The sequence below is a fragment of the Balaenoptera physalus genome (genome assembly GCF_965194825.1).
Source record: "Balaenoptera physalus genome assembly, chromosome: 1".
NCBI classification, from domain to species: Eukaryota; Metazoa; Chordata; class Mammalia; order Artiodactyla; family Balaenopteridae; genus Balaenoptera; species Balaenoptera physalus.
The window spans coordinates 26,155,834-26,171,344 of NC_138882.1; the positions used below are offsets into that span (position 1 = coordinate 26,155,834).

A 15,511-nucleotide genomic window follows, 5' to 3' on the forward strand; every position below is an offset into this window, starting at 1 on the left:
TACAACTTTACAGCAAAAGAAACTAAGAGCTACTTTGTTAGTGGTAGAGCCAAAGCTCATACTTTAAAACCATCACTATAGGGACTTCCCTGGTGGTCCAGTGGGTAGGGCTCTGCACTCCCAATGCAGTGGGCCCGGGTTCGATCCTTGGTTGGGGAACTAGATCCTGCGTGCATGCCGCAATGAAGATCCCGCATGCCACAACTAAGGCCCAGCGCAGCCTAAGTAAATAAATAATTTTTAAAAATAAATAAATAAAAAGTGGCATAAAAAAAAAAAAACCCACTATACTTTCTAAGCTCCTTTGCCAGGAGAGGACAGATTGCTGAGATATATAAGAAGCATAACATACGGGACCCAGCAAACTGACATGTTCCTGGGGGATGAAGGTAGAATTTTATTTTGAGACATAAAAAAAATTAAATAATCTTCATCTGATCAAGACTGTTATCATCTTCCTGCCTAAAAATGTGATTTTCTACTAGATCTGCTTCAGCTGTAGGATCACCTGCCTGTAGAAAAGAGCATTCTTCTTACCTTTAATGTAATAGCCCAGTGACATAAACTGCTTGAAAAGATTTGACTACACTTGCTATTTCCATTTACTCCAAATGTCCTTTTCCCCAACTTTTTATTGAAATTCTACAGAAGAGTTCAAAGAACAGTAAAATCAACAGCCATATACCTTTTATTTAGATTCGTCAATTATTGACATTTTGCCAAATTTGCTTTCTCTCTCTGTCTCTCCCTCCCTTACATATTTTTTCCCACTGAAATATCTTAAGCTGCAGGCATTATGTCACTTCACTCCTAAATACTACTTGCACATGTATGTCAAGAATAAAGATACTCTCCTACATGATCTTCAATTCCATTATCAATCTCAAGAAATCTGACACTGATGCAACAGTATTATTTAATATACAGTCCATATTCAAATTTCTCCCAAGTTGTCCCCAAAACAGATTCATTGAATGGAATTAACAAATTGTAGCCCTAGAATTATACGGAACTTGCTTTGTGAGGGAGTCTCAGCCTCCCTACTTGTAAAGATGGTGATAATAATTACCTCTCTAGATTGTTTGGAGAATGAAATAACAGTTAATGCAAATACCCTTTACAAACTCAAAATCCACTGTACAAATTCAAGGAAGGCTGAAAGATTAGAAAGCTGCCTTAATATTGGTGGTTCTCAACTACAGTTCTCAACTATGGTAAACATATACCATATATGTCAGTAACACATTAGAGGTCAAAAAGTAGTACACATTTTCTCAAAGGCATTCTTCAAGTCCAGCAAGGAGGTAACATAAATTTGTAAGAATATATGTTTTCCTGCCTTAGGACAAAAGCTGTTTTACTTTTTAAAAATTATTCACTGCTCACTGCAAAAGTTAAATGAAACAGGAGGAGTGAAATAAAAAGTGAAGCTTTTTCCACACCCATATACAAATTATTTTCATTTTAAAAGAAAATAAAACACAGCTCATAAATATCTTAATCTTTTCAGAATTATCTCTTGTGTATCTTCCTCATCACTGTCCTAAAGATCTCTCAGTCTCCAGGCTCTCCATCTTCTAGCTTACCCTCCCAATCATCAAAAGAGTTATTTTTCTAAAATTCAAATTCTGGCACTTGCATAATTAAAAGCTCTCAGCCTCGGGCTTCCCTGGTGGCACAGTGGTTAAGAATCTGCCTGCCAATGCAGGGAACACGGGTTCGAGCCCTGGTCCAGGAAGATCCCACATGCCACGGAGCAACTAAGCACGTGTGCCAAAACTACCGAGCCCACGTGACACAACTACTGAAGCCCACGTGCCTAGAGCCCATGCTCCCCAACAAAGAGAAGCCACCTCAATGAGAAGCCCGTGCACCACAACAAAGAGTAGCCCCGGCTCGCCACAACTAGAGAAAGCCCACGCACAGCAACAAAGACCCAATGCAGCCAAAAATAAATAAATAAATAAAAAAAAAAAAAAAAAAAAGGCTCTCAGCCTCTAAAAGTAAGGCCTTAATGGCACAAGCTACCAGTCTTAATTCCTGTCTCTTTTACATCTTAATCTTCAACAACATCCCAGTCATGTCTTTGCAGGGACTGTTCTCTCTTTCTGTACCAGCTCACTTTGTTCATCTAGTGAGAGCCTACACATCCTGCAAAACCCAGCTCAAGAATCACCTTTTTTTCACCTAATGTCCAAAGGACAAAGTTAATCATGCATTTTGTGCTTTTGCTGAACCTTAAACACATATCTACTCTAATGCTTTGTACAGACTTCTACAATTAGTTATCTACAAACTGTTTCTCCTATTCCACAATGCCTCTCTTAAGGACATGCTCTGTTACATAATCTGTTTCCCTAGTGTCTAGCTTAGTTTTTGGTACCTTGTTGGTACTTATTAAGCACTCACTATATTCACTCTTATTTTTACACGGCTTATTCACTAAGCAAAAGAAGTTAGCAACAGTATGAACTGTAGATTGATGATCCAAGCCAATGTGTGGCCACGAGTCAGTGATATGTCAAATTTCCTACCAGCCACTGATCCAGGGTCACCTCCTCTTGGACTCACCAATGACAGGTGGGGTAGAATCAATTACAGAGAATAGGATTTTAGATTATTACAAATATTGGTCCCAGAATTTCAGTGAGGCTGAAAGTGAAGGGTTTAACATGATACCTGATGAAGGCAAAGGGGAAGTGCTCTTGAATCCAACTGCTCAACTTCACCCCGTATAAGTGAGAACAGAGATTGCAGAACCAGCTTCGGGGCTTCTAGTTGATCATTAGCATTTACTTCTGCAGACTCTTCATCACTAACAGCATGTATGGCTGCATGTAATATATTTTCTTGCATAAAGGGTGTGGTATCTCCTGAAGAAAGTCCTTTGAGAGGTAAATAAAATGCCTATGTTAGGATAAATTTCCATCATGGTAGAACACCTTAAAACAATTATGCCTGTTAACCATAAAATTTTCAAATAAAGCTAATTACATTAAAAAAAAAAACCCCACAGAAACCACAATTCTCCTCAATAAATTAAGATTGTGCTGACATCTGATTGTTTCTATTAGCGATTAGTTAATAGAAGCAATTCTATTAGATCTATATAACTTTTTTATTTATAATATATTATAAATTAAGAATATAATTTATATTCTTAATTAAGAATTATAATTAAGAATATAAAAAAAGAGAGATCTAAAGAAAAGTATGTAGGTTAAAATCTGACCAAAAACTTGATTCTCCCAAAGGAAAAATGAATTAACTATAATCTGAAGTCATGTCTTACGCAAAATGAAAGAACTAAATGGGAAGGTAAATGTGTTTATCATATGAAAGGCTTAAGAAGTTAAGCCTTCCTCTCTAAACTCTAGTCTGATAACTTTAGAACTACTTCTGGATCCCAGCAGAGCAGAAGGAATTCAAATGTCCAGAGCTAATGGCCACAGAAGCTTTTTTCCTAATAAAAAGAAGTAACACAAACTTGGGGGAAAAAAATCAGTGAATAAATCCTTGGCCCACAGCTCCTGAAATGACACACCAAAGTTTAAAACTTTAAATGTTACACATTATAACTTCACCCTTCACTGAAATCTCAGCATCAGTTCTAATTTTCATATTGAAATTGAATAGACTGTCTGCATCTGTACATACTTTCAGCTAGTCCGCCTTGGAAAGGATCTTTCTCAGTAATTTAGCGTGTGCATACCATGACTGAAGTTGCCTCCTGCCAACCCTCTAGAGCAGGGGTCCCCAACCCCCGAGCTGCAGACCTATAGCGGTCCGTGGCCTGTTAGGAACCGGGCCGCACAGCAGGAGGTGAGTGGTGGGCAAGCAAGCGAAGCTTCATCTGACGCTCCCCATTGCTCGCATTACTGCCTGAACCACCACCCCTCCCTCCGACCTTGGAAAAATTGTCTTCCACGAAACTGGTCCCTGGTGCCAAAAAGGTTGGGGAGTTTGCCCAGAACCCTGTCTTCTACTGCCTTCTAAATAAATCCACTGCTCTAGCCAAGCTGGCCAATTCTATATCTCCCTAGTATTAATACTCTGTGCCTTTCTGACCAATTACAAATTCTAACAGTTAAAAAATTTTCCTTCCCAATGTCCCTGGCTGTCCAGTGGTTGAGACTCTGCACTTCCAATGCAAGGGGCTCGGGTTCGATCCCTGGTTGGGGAACTAAGATCCCACATGCTGCACAGTGCGGCCAAGAAAATTAAAAAAGAAAAAAATTTCCTCCCATCTGTCTAGTTAAGTTCTACCCTAAAAAAAATTCATATATTTCTCTGTAACATGAGCCTGAAGTAAACTTACTTTCCTCTAAATCCTATATATGGTCTATGGTCTTGCATTAAACCATAGTTAGACGGGGTTGCATTATAGTGACTGGTGAAGGGTCTTATCTTTATTAGATCATAACTCCTACAGCACAGGGATTAATTTACTTACCATAGTATTGCAGTTATATCCAGTAGCGTACTCAGCATTAAAATTCCAAGTGCTGTGCTTTCTACAAATAATCACCTACAGTGATTCCTTATATTTTAGAAAATTCTCTTCTATAAATTTTATGTCATTTGGACTCTGGAAGTACAAGGCCTGGAGATGGCCTGCCATCTTATTTTGCAGGAACAGTATTTGTGAAAACATGGATGATTCTTCTGCCTTCTAATTTTCTAACCACAATGGTAGTAGTGCCAATGTAGGAACATAAGCTTTGTATAGAGAACTACAAAGAGACTAACAGAAATACTGTTTTCTTTCCTTTTTCTCCAGCCACACTACTGTGCCTAAGTTATTTAATTTCATATAGACTGTGATAAGGCTAACCTCTCAAATTCTATACTTCTTTTCATTAAATTCTTCCCACATACTTATCAAATATTACTCCATATTTCCTCTTTGAAAAATTGAATTTTATAATGCTCATTTTCTGTAGAGGGAATTTAAATAAAACCCTTGAAGGATATGGCCAAAGAAGGGCAGGATTCTCCAAAGTAAGGATAAAGGACAGAATTTATGACTCCGTTATCTAAAGGAGGTCTAAAAAGGGTCCTGTTAAATAATGGAAATGAAAACACGCCATGTGATTACCTCAGTTATTTAGACAGTATAGATACATAATGGTCACGGTTCCTGCTAGATCCATTTTCTAAGTTATTTTACTTACTTATTAAAATTTTTTTCTTCCAGTTTTATTGAGATGTAATTGACATACAGCACTGTATAACTTTAAGGTGTACAGCCTAAAAATTTGACTTACATAAAACACGAAATGAATCCCACAATAAGTTTATTTCATATAGATAAAACATTAAAGAAATAGAAAAAAATGTTTTCCTTGTGATGAGAACTCTTAGGATTTACTCTCTTAACAACTTTCACATATAACATATAGCTGTTAATTATATTTATCATGTTATACACTACATCCCTAGTAATTGCTTATCCTGTCATTGGAAGTTTGTACCTTTTGACCACCTTCACCCAATTCCCCTTCCCACCACCCCACAACTCTGGTAACCACAAATCTGATCTTTCTCTATGAGTTTGTTTGTTTATGAAGTATAATTGACCTGCAATACTGTTAGTTCCTGGTATACAACCTAGTGATTCAATATTTCTAAATATTTCAAAGTGATCACCAGGATACGTCTCATTGTCATCTCTCATCATTACAAAGATATCACGTAGTTATTGACTATATTCCCCACACTGTACATTTCATACCTGTGACTCATTTATTTTGTAACTGAAAATTTGTATCTCTTAATCTCCCTCACCTATTTCTCTCCTCCTCCCATCCCATTCCCCTCTGTCAACCACCTGCTTGTTCTATCTATGACTCTGTTTCTCTTTAGTTAGGTTTGTTCACTTATTTAGTTTTTTAGATGCCACATGTAACTGAAATCATATAGTATTTGTCTTTCTCTGACTTATTTCACTAAGCATAACACTCTCCAGGTCCATCCATGTTATCACAAATGGCAAGATTCCAATCTTTTTTATGGCTCAGTAATATCCCACTGTATATGCATGTATCTGTGTGCACGTGTGTGTGTGTATAGAACACATCATCTTTATCCATTCATCTACTGATGGGCACTTAGCTTGCTTCCATAACGTGGCTATTATAAATAATGCTGCAATAGACACAGGGGTGCATGTATCATTTTGAATTACTGTTTTCCTTTTCTTCAGATAAATACCCAGGAGTGGAATTGCTGGATCATACCTTTGCTTTGTTCTACCTTTGCTTTTTTGAGGAATCTCCATACTGTTTTCACATAGTGACTACTATTTACATTCCCACCAATAGAGCAGAAGGGTTCCCTTTTCTCCACGTCCTCACCAACACCTGCTATTTGTTGTCTTTTTGATACAAGCCATTCAAACAGGTATGAAGTGATATCTTGCTGTGGTTTTCATTTGCATTTCCCTGACGATTAGTGATGTTGAGCATCTTTTCTTTCTTTCATTTTTAAAAAAGCAGAAGAGTACTGTATACTCCTCATTTGTGTATGGGAAAAAAGAATGCAAGGAGATCATACCCTAAGATCTGAGCTAGTGCTCGGTGCCAGAATTTTAAAATATTTCTGGAAAGACACCCAAGAAATTCCCCTATAGAGAAGGGAACTGAGGAATCAAGATTTTGGTCAGGGAGGAGGACTTACATTTGTTTTGTTTTTTTTTTGAATTTTATTTATTTTTTTATACAGCAGGTTCTTATTAGTTATCCATTTTATACATATTAGTGTATACACGTCAATCCCAATCTCCCAGTTCATCCCACCCCCCCCCCCCCAACACTACCTTCCTCCCTTGGTGTCCATACATTTGTTCTCTACATCTGTGTCTCTATTTCTGCCCTGCAAACCGGTTCAGCTGTACCATTTTTCTAGGTTCCACATATATGCGTTAATATATTTGTTTTTCTCATTCTGACTTACTTCACTCTGTATGAAAGTCTCTAGATCCATCCACGTCTCTATAAATGACCCAATTTCGCTCCATTTGATGGCTGAGTAATATTCCATTGTATATATATACCACATCTTTTTTATGCATTCGTCTGTTGATGGGCATTTAGGTTGCGTCCATGATCTGGCTACTGTAAATAGTGCTGCAATGAACATTGAGGTGCATGTGTCTTTTTGAATTATGGTTTTCTCTGGGTACATGCCCAGTAGTGGGATTGCTGGGTCATATGGTAATTCTATTTTTAGCTTTTTAAGGAACTTCCATACTGTTCTCCATAGTGGCTGTATCAATTTACATTCCCACCAACAGTGCAAGAGGGTTCCCTTTTCTCCACACCCTCTCCAGCATTTGTTGTTTGTAGATTTTCTGATGATGCCCATTCTAACTGGTGTGAGGTGATGATACCTCGTAGTTTTGATTTGCGTTTCTCTAATAATTAGTGATGTTGAGCAGCTTTTCATGTGCTTCTTGGCCATCTGTATGTCTTCTTTGAGGAAATGTCTATTTAGGTTTTCTGCCCATTTTTGGATTGGGTTGTTTGTTTTTTTAATATTCAGCAGCATGAGCTGTCTATATATTTTGGAGATTAACCCTTTGTCCGTTGATTCGTTGGCAAGTATTTTCTCCCATTCTGAGGGTTATCTTTTCGTCTTGTTTGTAGCTTCCTTTGCTTTGCAAAAGGTTTTAAGTTTCATTAGGTCCCATTTGTTTATTTTTGTTTTTATTTCCATTACTCTAGGAGGTGGATCAAAACACATCTTGCTGTGATTTATGTCAAAGAGTGTTCTTCTTATGTTTTCCTACAAGAGTTTTATAGTGGCCAGTCTTACATTTAGGTCTCTAATCCATTTTGAGTTTATTTTTGTGTATGGTGTTAGGGAGTGTTCTAATTTCATTCCTTTACATGTAGATGTCCAGTTTCCCCAGCACCACTTACTGAAGAAACTGTCTTTTCTCCATTGTATATCCTTGCCTCCTTTGTCATAGGTTAGTTTACCATAGGTGCGTGGGTTTCTCTCTGGGCTTTCTATCCTGTTCCATTGATCTATATTTCTGTTTTTGTGCCAGTGCCATATTGTCTTGATTACTGCAGCTTTGTAGTATAGTCTGAAGTCAGGGAGTCTGATTCCTCCAGCTCTGTTTTCTTCCCTCAAGACTGATTAGGCTATTCGGGGTCTTTTGTGTCTCCATACAAATTTTCAGATTTTTGGTTCTAGTTCTGTAAAAAATGCCATTGGTAATTTGATAAGGATTGCATTGAATCTGTAGATTGCTTTGGGTCGTATAGTCATTTTCACAATATTGATTCTTCCAATCCAAGAATGTGGTATATCTCTCCATCTGTTTGTATCATCTTTAATTTCTTTCATCAGTGTCTTATACTTTTCTACATACAGGTCTTTTGTCTCCCTAGGTAGGTTTATTCCTAGGTATTTTATTCTTTTTCTTGCAGTGGTAAATGGGAGTGTTTCCCTACTTTCTCTTTCAGATTTTTCATCATTAGTGTATAGGAATGCAAGAGATTTCTGTGCATTAATTTTGTATCCTGCAACTTTACCAAATTCATTGATTAGCTCTAGTAGTTTTCTGGTGGCATCTTTAGGATTTTCTATGTACAGTATCATGTCATCTGCAGTGACAATTTTACTTCTTCTTTTCCAATTTCTATTCCTTTTATTTCTTTTTCTTCTCTGATTGCCATGGCTAGGACTTCCAAAACTATGTTGAATAATAGTGGTGAGAGAGGACATCCTTGTCTTGTTCCTGATCTTAGAGGAAATGTTTTCAGTTTTTCCAAATTGAGAATGATGTTGGCTGTGGGGTTGTCGCATATGGTCTTTATTATGTTGAGGTAGGTTCCCTCCATGCCCACTTTCTGGAGAGTTTTTACCATAAATGCGTGTTGAATTTTGTCAAAAGCTTTTTCTGCATCTATTGGGATGACCATATGGTTTTTATTCTTCAATTTGTTAATATGTTGTATCACATTGATTGATTTGCGTATATTGAAGAATCCTTGCATCCCTGGGATAAATCCCACTTGATCATGGTGTATGATCCTTCTAATGTGTTGTTGGATTCTGTTTGGTAGTATTTTGTTGAGGATTTTTGCATCTATATTCATCAGTGATATTGGTCTGTACTTTTCTTTTTTTGTAGTATCTTCATCTGGTTTTGGTATCAGGGTGATGGTGGCCTCATAGAATGAGTTTGGGAGTGTTCCTTCCTCTGCAATTTTTTGGAAGAGTTTGAGAAGGATGGGTGTTAGCGCTTCTCTAAATATTTGATAGAATTCACCTGTGAAGCCATCTGGTCCTGGACTTCTGTTTGTTGGAAGATTCTTTTTTTATTTTTTAAATTATTAGCACCTTTAATTATTATTTATTTATTTATTCACTTTTTTGGCTGTGTTGGGTCTTCATTTCTGTGTGAGGGCTGCCTCTAGTTGTGGCAAGCGGGGGCCACTCTTCATCGCGGTGTGCGGGCCTCTCACTATCGCGGCCTCTCTTGTTGCGGAGCACAGGCTCCAGACGCGCAGGCTCAGTAGTTGTGGCTCATGGGCCTAGTTGCCCGGCGGCATGTGGGATCTTCCCAGACCAGGGCTTGAACCCGTGTCCCCTGCATTAGCAGGCAGATTCTCAACCACTGCGCCACCAGGGAAGCCCCTGTTGGAAGATTCTTAATCACAGTTTCAATTTCATTAGTTGTATTGGTCTGTTCATATTTTCTACTTCTTCCAGGCTCAGCCTTGGAAGGTTATACCTTTCTAAGAATTTGTCCATTTCTTCCAGGTTGTCCATTTTACTGGCATAGAGTTGCTTGTAGTAGTCTCTTAGGATGCTTTGTATTTCTGCGGTGTCTGTTGTAACTTCTCCTTTTTCATTTCTAATTTTATTGATTTGAGTCCTCTCCCTCTTTTTCTTGATGAGTCTGGCTAATGGCTTATCAATTTTGTTTATCTTCTCAAAGAACCAGCTTTTAGTTTTATTGATCTTTGCTATTGTTTTCTTTGTTTCTATTTATTTCTGCTCTGATCTTTATGATTTCTTTCCTTCTACTAACTTTTTGGGTTTTGTTTGTTCTTCTTTCTCAAGTTCCTTTAGGTGTAAGGTTAGAATGTTTGAGATTTTTCTTGTTTCTTGATGTAGGCTTGTATTGCTATAAACTTCCCTCTTAGAACTGTTTTTGCTTCATCCCATAGGTTTCGGATCATCATGTTTTCATTGTGATTTGTCTCTAGGTATTTTTTGATTTCCTCTTTGATTTCTTCAGTGATCTCTTGGTTAGTTAGTAACGTATTGTTTAGCCTCCATGTGTTTTGTGTTTTTTACCTTTTTTTTCTTCCTGTAATTGATTTCTAATCTCACAATGTTGTGGCTGGAAAAGATGCTTGAGATGATTTCAATTTTCTTAAATTTACTGAGGCTTGATATGTGACCCAAGACGTGATCTATCCTGGAGAATGTTCTGTGAGCACTTGAGAAGAAAGTGTAATCTGCTGTTTTTGGATGGAATGTCCTATAAATATCAATTAAATCTATCTGGTCTACTGTGTCATTTAAAGCTTGTGTTTCCTTATTTATTTTCATTTTGGATGATCTGTATATTAGTGTAAGTGAGGTGTTAAAGTCCCCCACTATTATTGTGTTACTGTTGATTTCCTCTTTTATAGCTGTCAGCAGTTGCCTTATGTATTGAGGTGCTCCTATGTTGGGTGCATATATATTTATAATGGTCATATCTTCTTCTTGGATTGGTCCCTGATCATTATGTAGTGTCTTTCCTTGTCTCTTGTAACATTCTTTATTTTAAAGTCTATTTTATCTGATATGAGTATTGCTACACCAGCTTTCTTTTGATTTTCATTTGCATGGAATATCTTTTTCCATCCCCTCACTTTCAGTCTGTATGTGTCCCTAGGTCTGAAGTAGGTCTCTTGTAGACAGCATATATATGGGTCTTGTTTTTTTATCCATTCATGAAGCCTGTGTCTTTTGGTTGGAGCATTTAATCCATTCACATTTAAGGTGATTATTAATATGTATGTTCCTATTACCATTTTCTTGTTTCGGGTTTGTGTTTGTAGGTCCTTTTCTTCTCTTGTGTTTCCCACTTAGAGAAGTTCCTTTAGCATTTGTCATAGAGCTGGTTTGTTGGTGCTGAATTCTCTTAGCTTTTGCTTGTCTGTAAAGCTTTTGATTTCTCCGTCAAATCTGAATGAGATCCTTGCTGGGTCGAGTAATCTTGGTTGTAGGTTCTTCCCTTTCATCACTTTAAATATATCATGCCACTCCCTTCTGGCCTGTAGAGTTTCTGCTAAGCAATCTGCCGTTAATCTTATGGGAGTTCCCTTGTATGTTATTTGTCATTTTTCTCTTGTTGCTTTCAATAATTTTTCTTTGTTTTTAATTTTTGTCAATTTGATTACTATGTGTCTTTGCGTGTTTCTCCTTGGGTTTATCCTGCCTGGGACTCTCTGCAATTCCTGGACTTGGGTGGCTATTTCCTTTCCCATGTTAGGGAAGTTTTCGACTATAATCTCTTCAAATATTTTCTCGAGTCCTTTCTCTCTCTCTTCTCCTTCTGGGACCCTTATAATGCGAATGTTGTTGAATTTCATGTTGTCCCAGAGGTCCCTTAGGTTGTCTTCATTTCTTTTCATTCTTTCTTCTTTATTCTGTTCCGCGGCAGTGAATTCCACCATTCTGTCTTCCAGGTCGCTTATCCGTTCTGCTACCTCAGTTATGCTGCTCTTGATTCCTTCTAGTGTAGTTTTCATTTCAGTAATTGTATTGTTCATCTCTGTTTGTTCTTTAATTCTTCTAGGTCTTTGTTAAACATTTCCTGCATCTTCTCGATCTTTGCCTCCATTGTTTTTCTGAGGTCCTGGATCATCTTCACTCTCATTATTCTGAATTCTTTTTCTGGAAGGTTGCCTATTTCCACTTCAGTTAGTTGTTTTTCTGGGGTTTTATCTTGTTCCTTCATCTGGTACATAGCCCTCTGCCTTTTCATGTTGTCTATCTTTCTGTGAATGTGGTGTCTGTTCCACAAGCTGCAGGATTGTAGTTCTTCTTGCTTTTGCTCTCTGCCCTCCTGTGGATTAGGCTAACTAAGAGGGCTGTGAAAGTTTCCTGATGGGAGGGACTGGTAGTGGGTAGAGCTGGGTGTTGCTCTGGTGGGCAGAGCTGTCTTGAGCATCTTTTCATGTGACTGTTGGCCATCTGTTCATCTTCTTTGGAAAAATATCTATTCAGGTCCTCTGCCCATTTTTTAACTGCGTTGTTCGGTTTTTTGATTCACGTTGTATGAGTTTTTTGTATATTTGGGATATTAACCCCTTCTCAAATATATCATTTGGAAATATGTTCTCCCATTCAGTAGGCAGCCTTTTTGCTTTGTTGATAGTTTCCTTCACTGTGCAAAAGCTTTTTAGTTTGATTTACTTATTTTTGCTTTTGTTTCCCTTGCCTGCGGAAACATATCCAAAGAACTATTGCTAAGACCAATGACAAAGAGTGTACTACCTATGTTTTCTTCTAGAAGTTTTATGGTTTCAGGTCTTACATTTAGGTTTTTAATCCATTTTGAGTTTATTTTTGTATGGTGTGAGGAAGTGGCTCAGTTTGATTCTTTCGTGTAGCTGTCCCGTTTTCCGAACACTATTTATTTAAGAGGTTAAATTTTCCCCATTGTATATTCTTACCTCCTTTGTCTTTAATTGACCATATAAGTGTGGGCTCATTTCTGGGCTCTCTATTCTGTTCCACTGGTACATGTGTCTATTTTTGTGCCAGTAGCATATTGTTTTGATTACTGTAGATTTGTAGAATAGCTTGAAATAAGTGAGCATGATACCTCCAGCTTGCTTCTTCTTTCGTAAGATTGTTTTGGCTATTCAGTCTTTTGTGCTTCCATACAAATTTTAGATTTATTTGCTCTATTTCTATGAAAAATGCCATTGGTATTTTGACAGGGACTGCACTGAATCTGTAGATTGCTTTGGTACTACAGTCATTTTAACAATATTCTTCCAATCCATGAGCATGGTATATCTTTCAATCTGTGTTATCTTCAGTTTTTTTTATCAGTGTTGTAGCTTTCTCAGTGCAGGTATTTTACCTCCTTAGATTTACGTATTTTATTCTTTTTGATACAATTGTAAATGGGGCCGTTTCCTTAATTTTATTTTCTGATAGTCTGTTGTTAGTATATAGAAACACAACAGATTTTGTGTACTAATTTTTTATCCTGCAACTTTGCCAAATTCATTGATGAGTTCTAATAGTTTTTTGGTGGCATCATTAGGATTTTCTATGCATAGTTATCATGTCATCTGCAAACAGTAACAGTTTTATTTCTTCCTTTCCCATTTGGATTCCTTTTCTTTTTCTCATCTGATGGAAGACTTCAAATACTATGTTGAAAAAAAGTGACAAAGGTGGGCATCCTTTTCTTGTTCTTGATCTCAGAGGGACTGCTTTCAGCTTTTCACAGTTGAGTATAACATTAGCTGTGGGCTTGTCAAGTATGGCCTTTATTATGCTGAGGTATAGTCCCTCTATACCCAATTTGTGGAGAGTTTTTATCATGAATTGGTGTCAGATTTTGTCAAAAGCTTTTTCTGCATCTATTGAGATGATCATATGATTTTTATTCTTCATTTTGTTAATGTGATGTATCACATGATTGATGTAAACACTTTTAACTCTGGTATAACAGTTAAAAGACAGAAGTATTATGAGTAACTATAGCTACAATAAAGTGTTAATGGATAAACCATATATTTAAGATGTAAATTGTGACATCAATAACATAAAATGTCGGGGGAGGAGAAGTTAAACTACTTTTTTTTTTTTTTTTGCCACACTCTGCGTCTTGTGGGATCTTAGTTCCCTGTCCAGGGATTGAACCCAAGCCTCAGCAATGAAAGTGCAGAGTCCTAACCATTGGACCTCCAGGGAATTCCTTAAACTGTACTTTTTGATTATGGTAAAAGTTAAGCTGTTATCAGCTAAAAATACAATATTATGTGTGTGTGTGTGTATATATATATATATATATATATGATGTTTTATATAAGTCTCATGGTAACCAAAAAAAAAAAAAAAACCTGCAGTAGACACACAAAAGATAAAGATATCAAAGCATAACACTATAAAAATTATCAAATAATGAAGACGGAAAGAAAGGAAGAAAGGAACTACAAAACAGTCAGAAAACAATTTATAAAATGGCAATAGTAAATCCTCACCTACTGATAATTACTTCAAGTGTACATGGATTAAATTCTCTAATCAAAAAACATAGGGTGCCTGAATGGTTTAAAAAACAAGATCCAACAATTGTTGCAAGAGATTCACTTTAGCTTTAAGGCACACAAAGGCTGAAAGTGAGGGATGAAAAAAGTATTATATGCAAATGATAAACAAAGAGAGGAGGAGTGGCTGTACTTGTATCAGACAAAATAGAGTTTAAGTCAAAAACTGTCAAAAGAGACAAAGGTCACATATAATGATAAAGGGGTCAGTTTATCAAGAGCATATAATAATTGTAAACAGATATGTAACCAAGCACATATATAAATATATATAAGCACATATTAACTAAACTGAAGAGAGAAATAGACAGTAATATAATAATAGTAGAGGACTTCAATACCCCACTTTCAACTATGAATAGATCATACAGACTGATAATGAAAAGGAAACAGTGGACTTGAAGAACACTACAGAAAAGGCCCTAACAGAACTATATAAAACATTGTGTCTAACAGCAATAGAGTACAGCATCTTATCAAATTATTCTCCAGGATAGATCATATGTTAGGCCACAAAACAAGTCTTAACAAATTTTAAGTCTGAAATCATATCCAGTGTCTTTTCTGACCACAATGTTATAAAACTAGAAATCAATAACAGGACGAAATTTGGGAAATTCGTAAGTAAGTGAAAATTAAACAACACACTCCAGAACAACCAATGGATCAAAAAAGAAATCAAAAGGGAAGTACAAAGTATCTTGAGAAAAATGAAAATGAAAGCACAACTTATCAAAACTTATGTGATGCAGAAAAAGCCGCAATAAGAAGAAACTATATAGTGATCAATGCCCACATTACAAAAAAAGTAAGATCTCAAATAAACAAACTAACCTTATACCTCAAGGAACTAGAAAAAGAACAAACTAAGCCCAAAGTTAGCAAAAGGAAAGAAACAATAAAGATTAGAGTAGAAACAAATGAAATAGAGACTAGAAAAACAATAGAAAAGACCAATGAAACAATGAGTTGGTTTTTTGAAAAGATAAACAAAATTGACGAATCTTTAGCTACACTATGAAAAAAAGAAAGGTCTCAAATAAATAAAATCAGAAATGAAAAAGAAGACATTACAACTAATACCACAGAAATAAAAAGGATCATAAGAGACTATTATGCACCTCATTACAAATACCTCCATTTCATTTCTTTTTATGGCTGAGTAATATTCCATTGTATATATGTGCCACATCTTCTTTGTATTT

General features: G+C 36.6%; 1 protein-coding gene across 3 annotated transcripts in view; it reads right to left on the bottom strand.

The window, feature by feature from the left end:
• CNST (consortin, connexin sorting protein) overlaps positions 1-15,511 on the bottom strand; it is a 138,001-nt gene that overhangs the window by 55,854 nt on the left and 66,636 nt on the right. For all 3 annotated transcript variants that reach the window (XM_082470241.1, XM_082470243.1, XM_082470242.1), the window contains one exon: positions 2,680-2,885. In XM_082470241.1, coding sequence (XP_082326367.1) covers positions 2,680-2,885 — 206 coding nt within the window. The remainder of the gene's footprint in view (positions 1-2,679; positions 2,886-15,511) is intronic.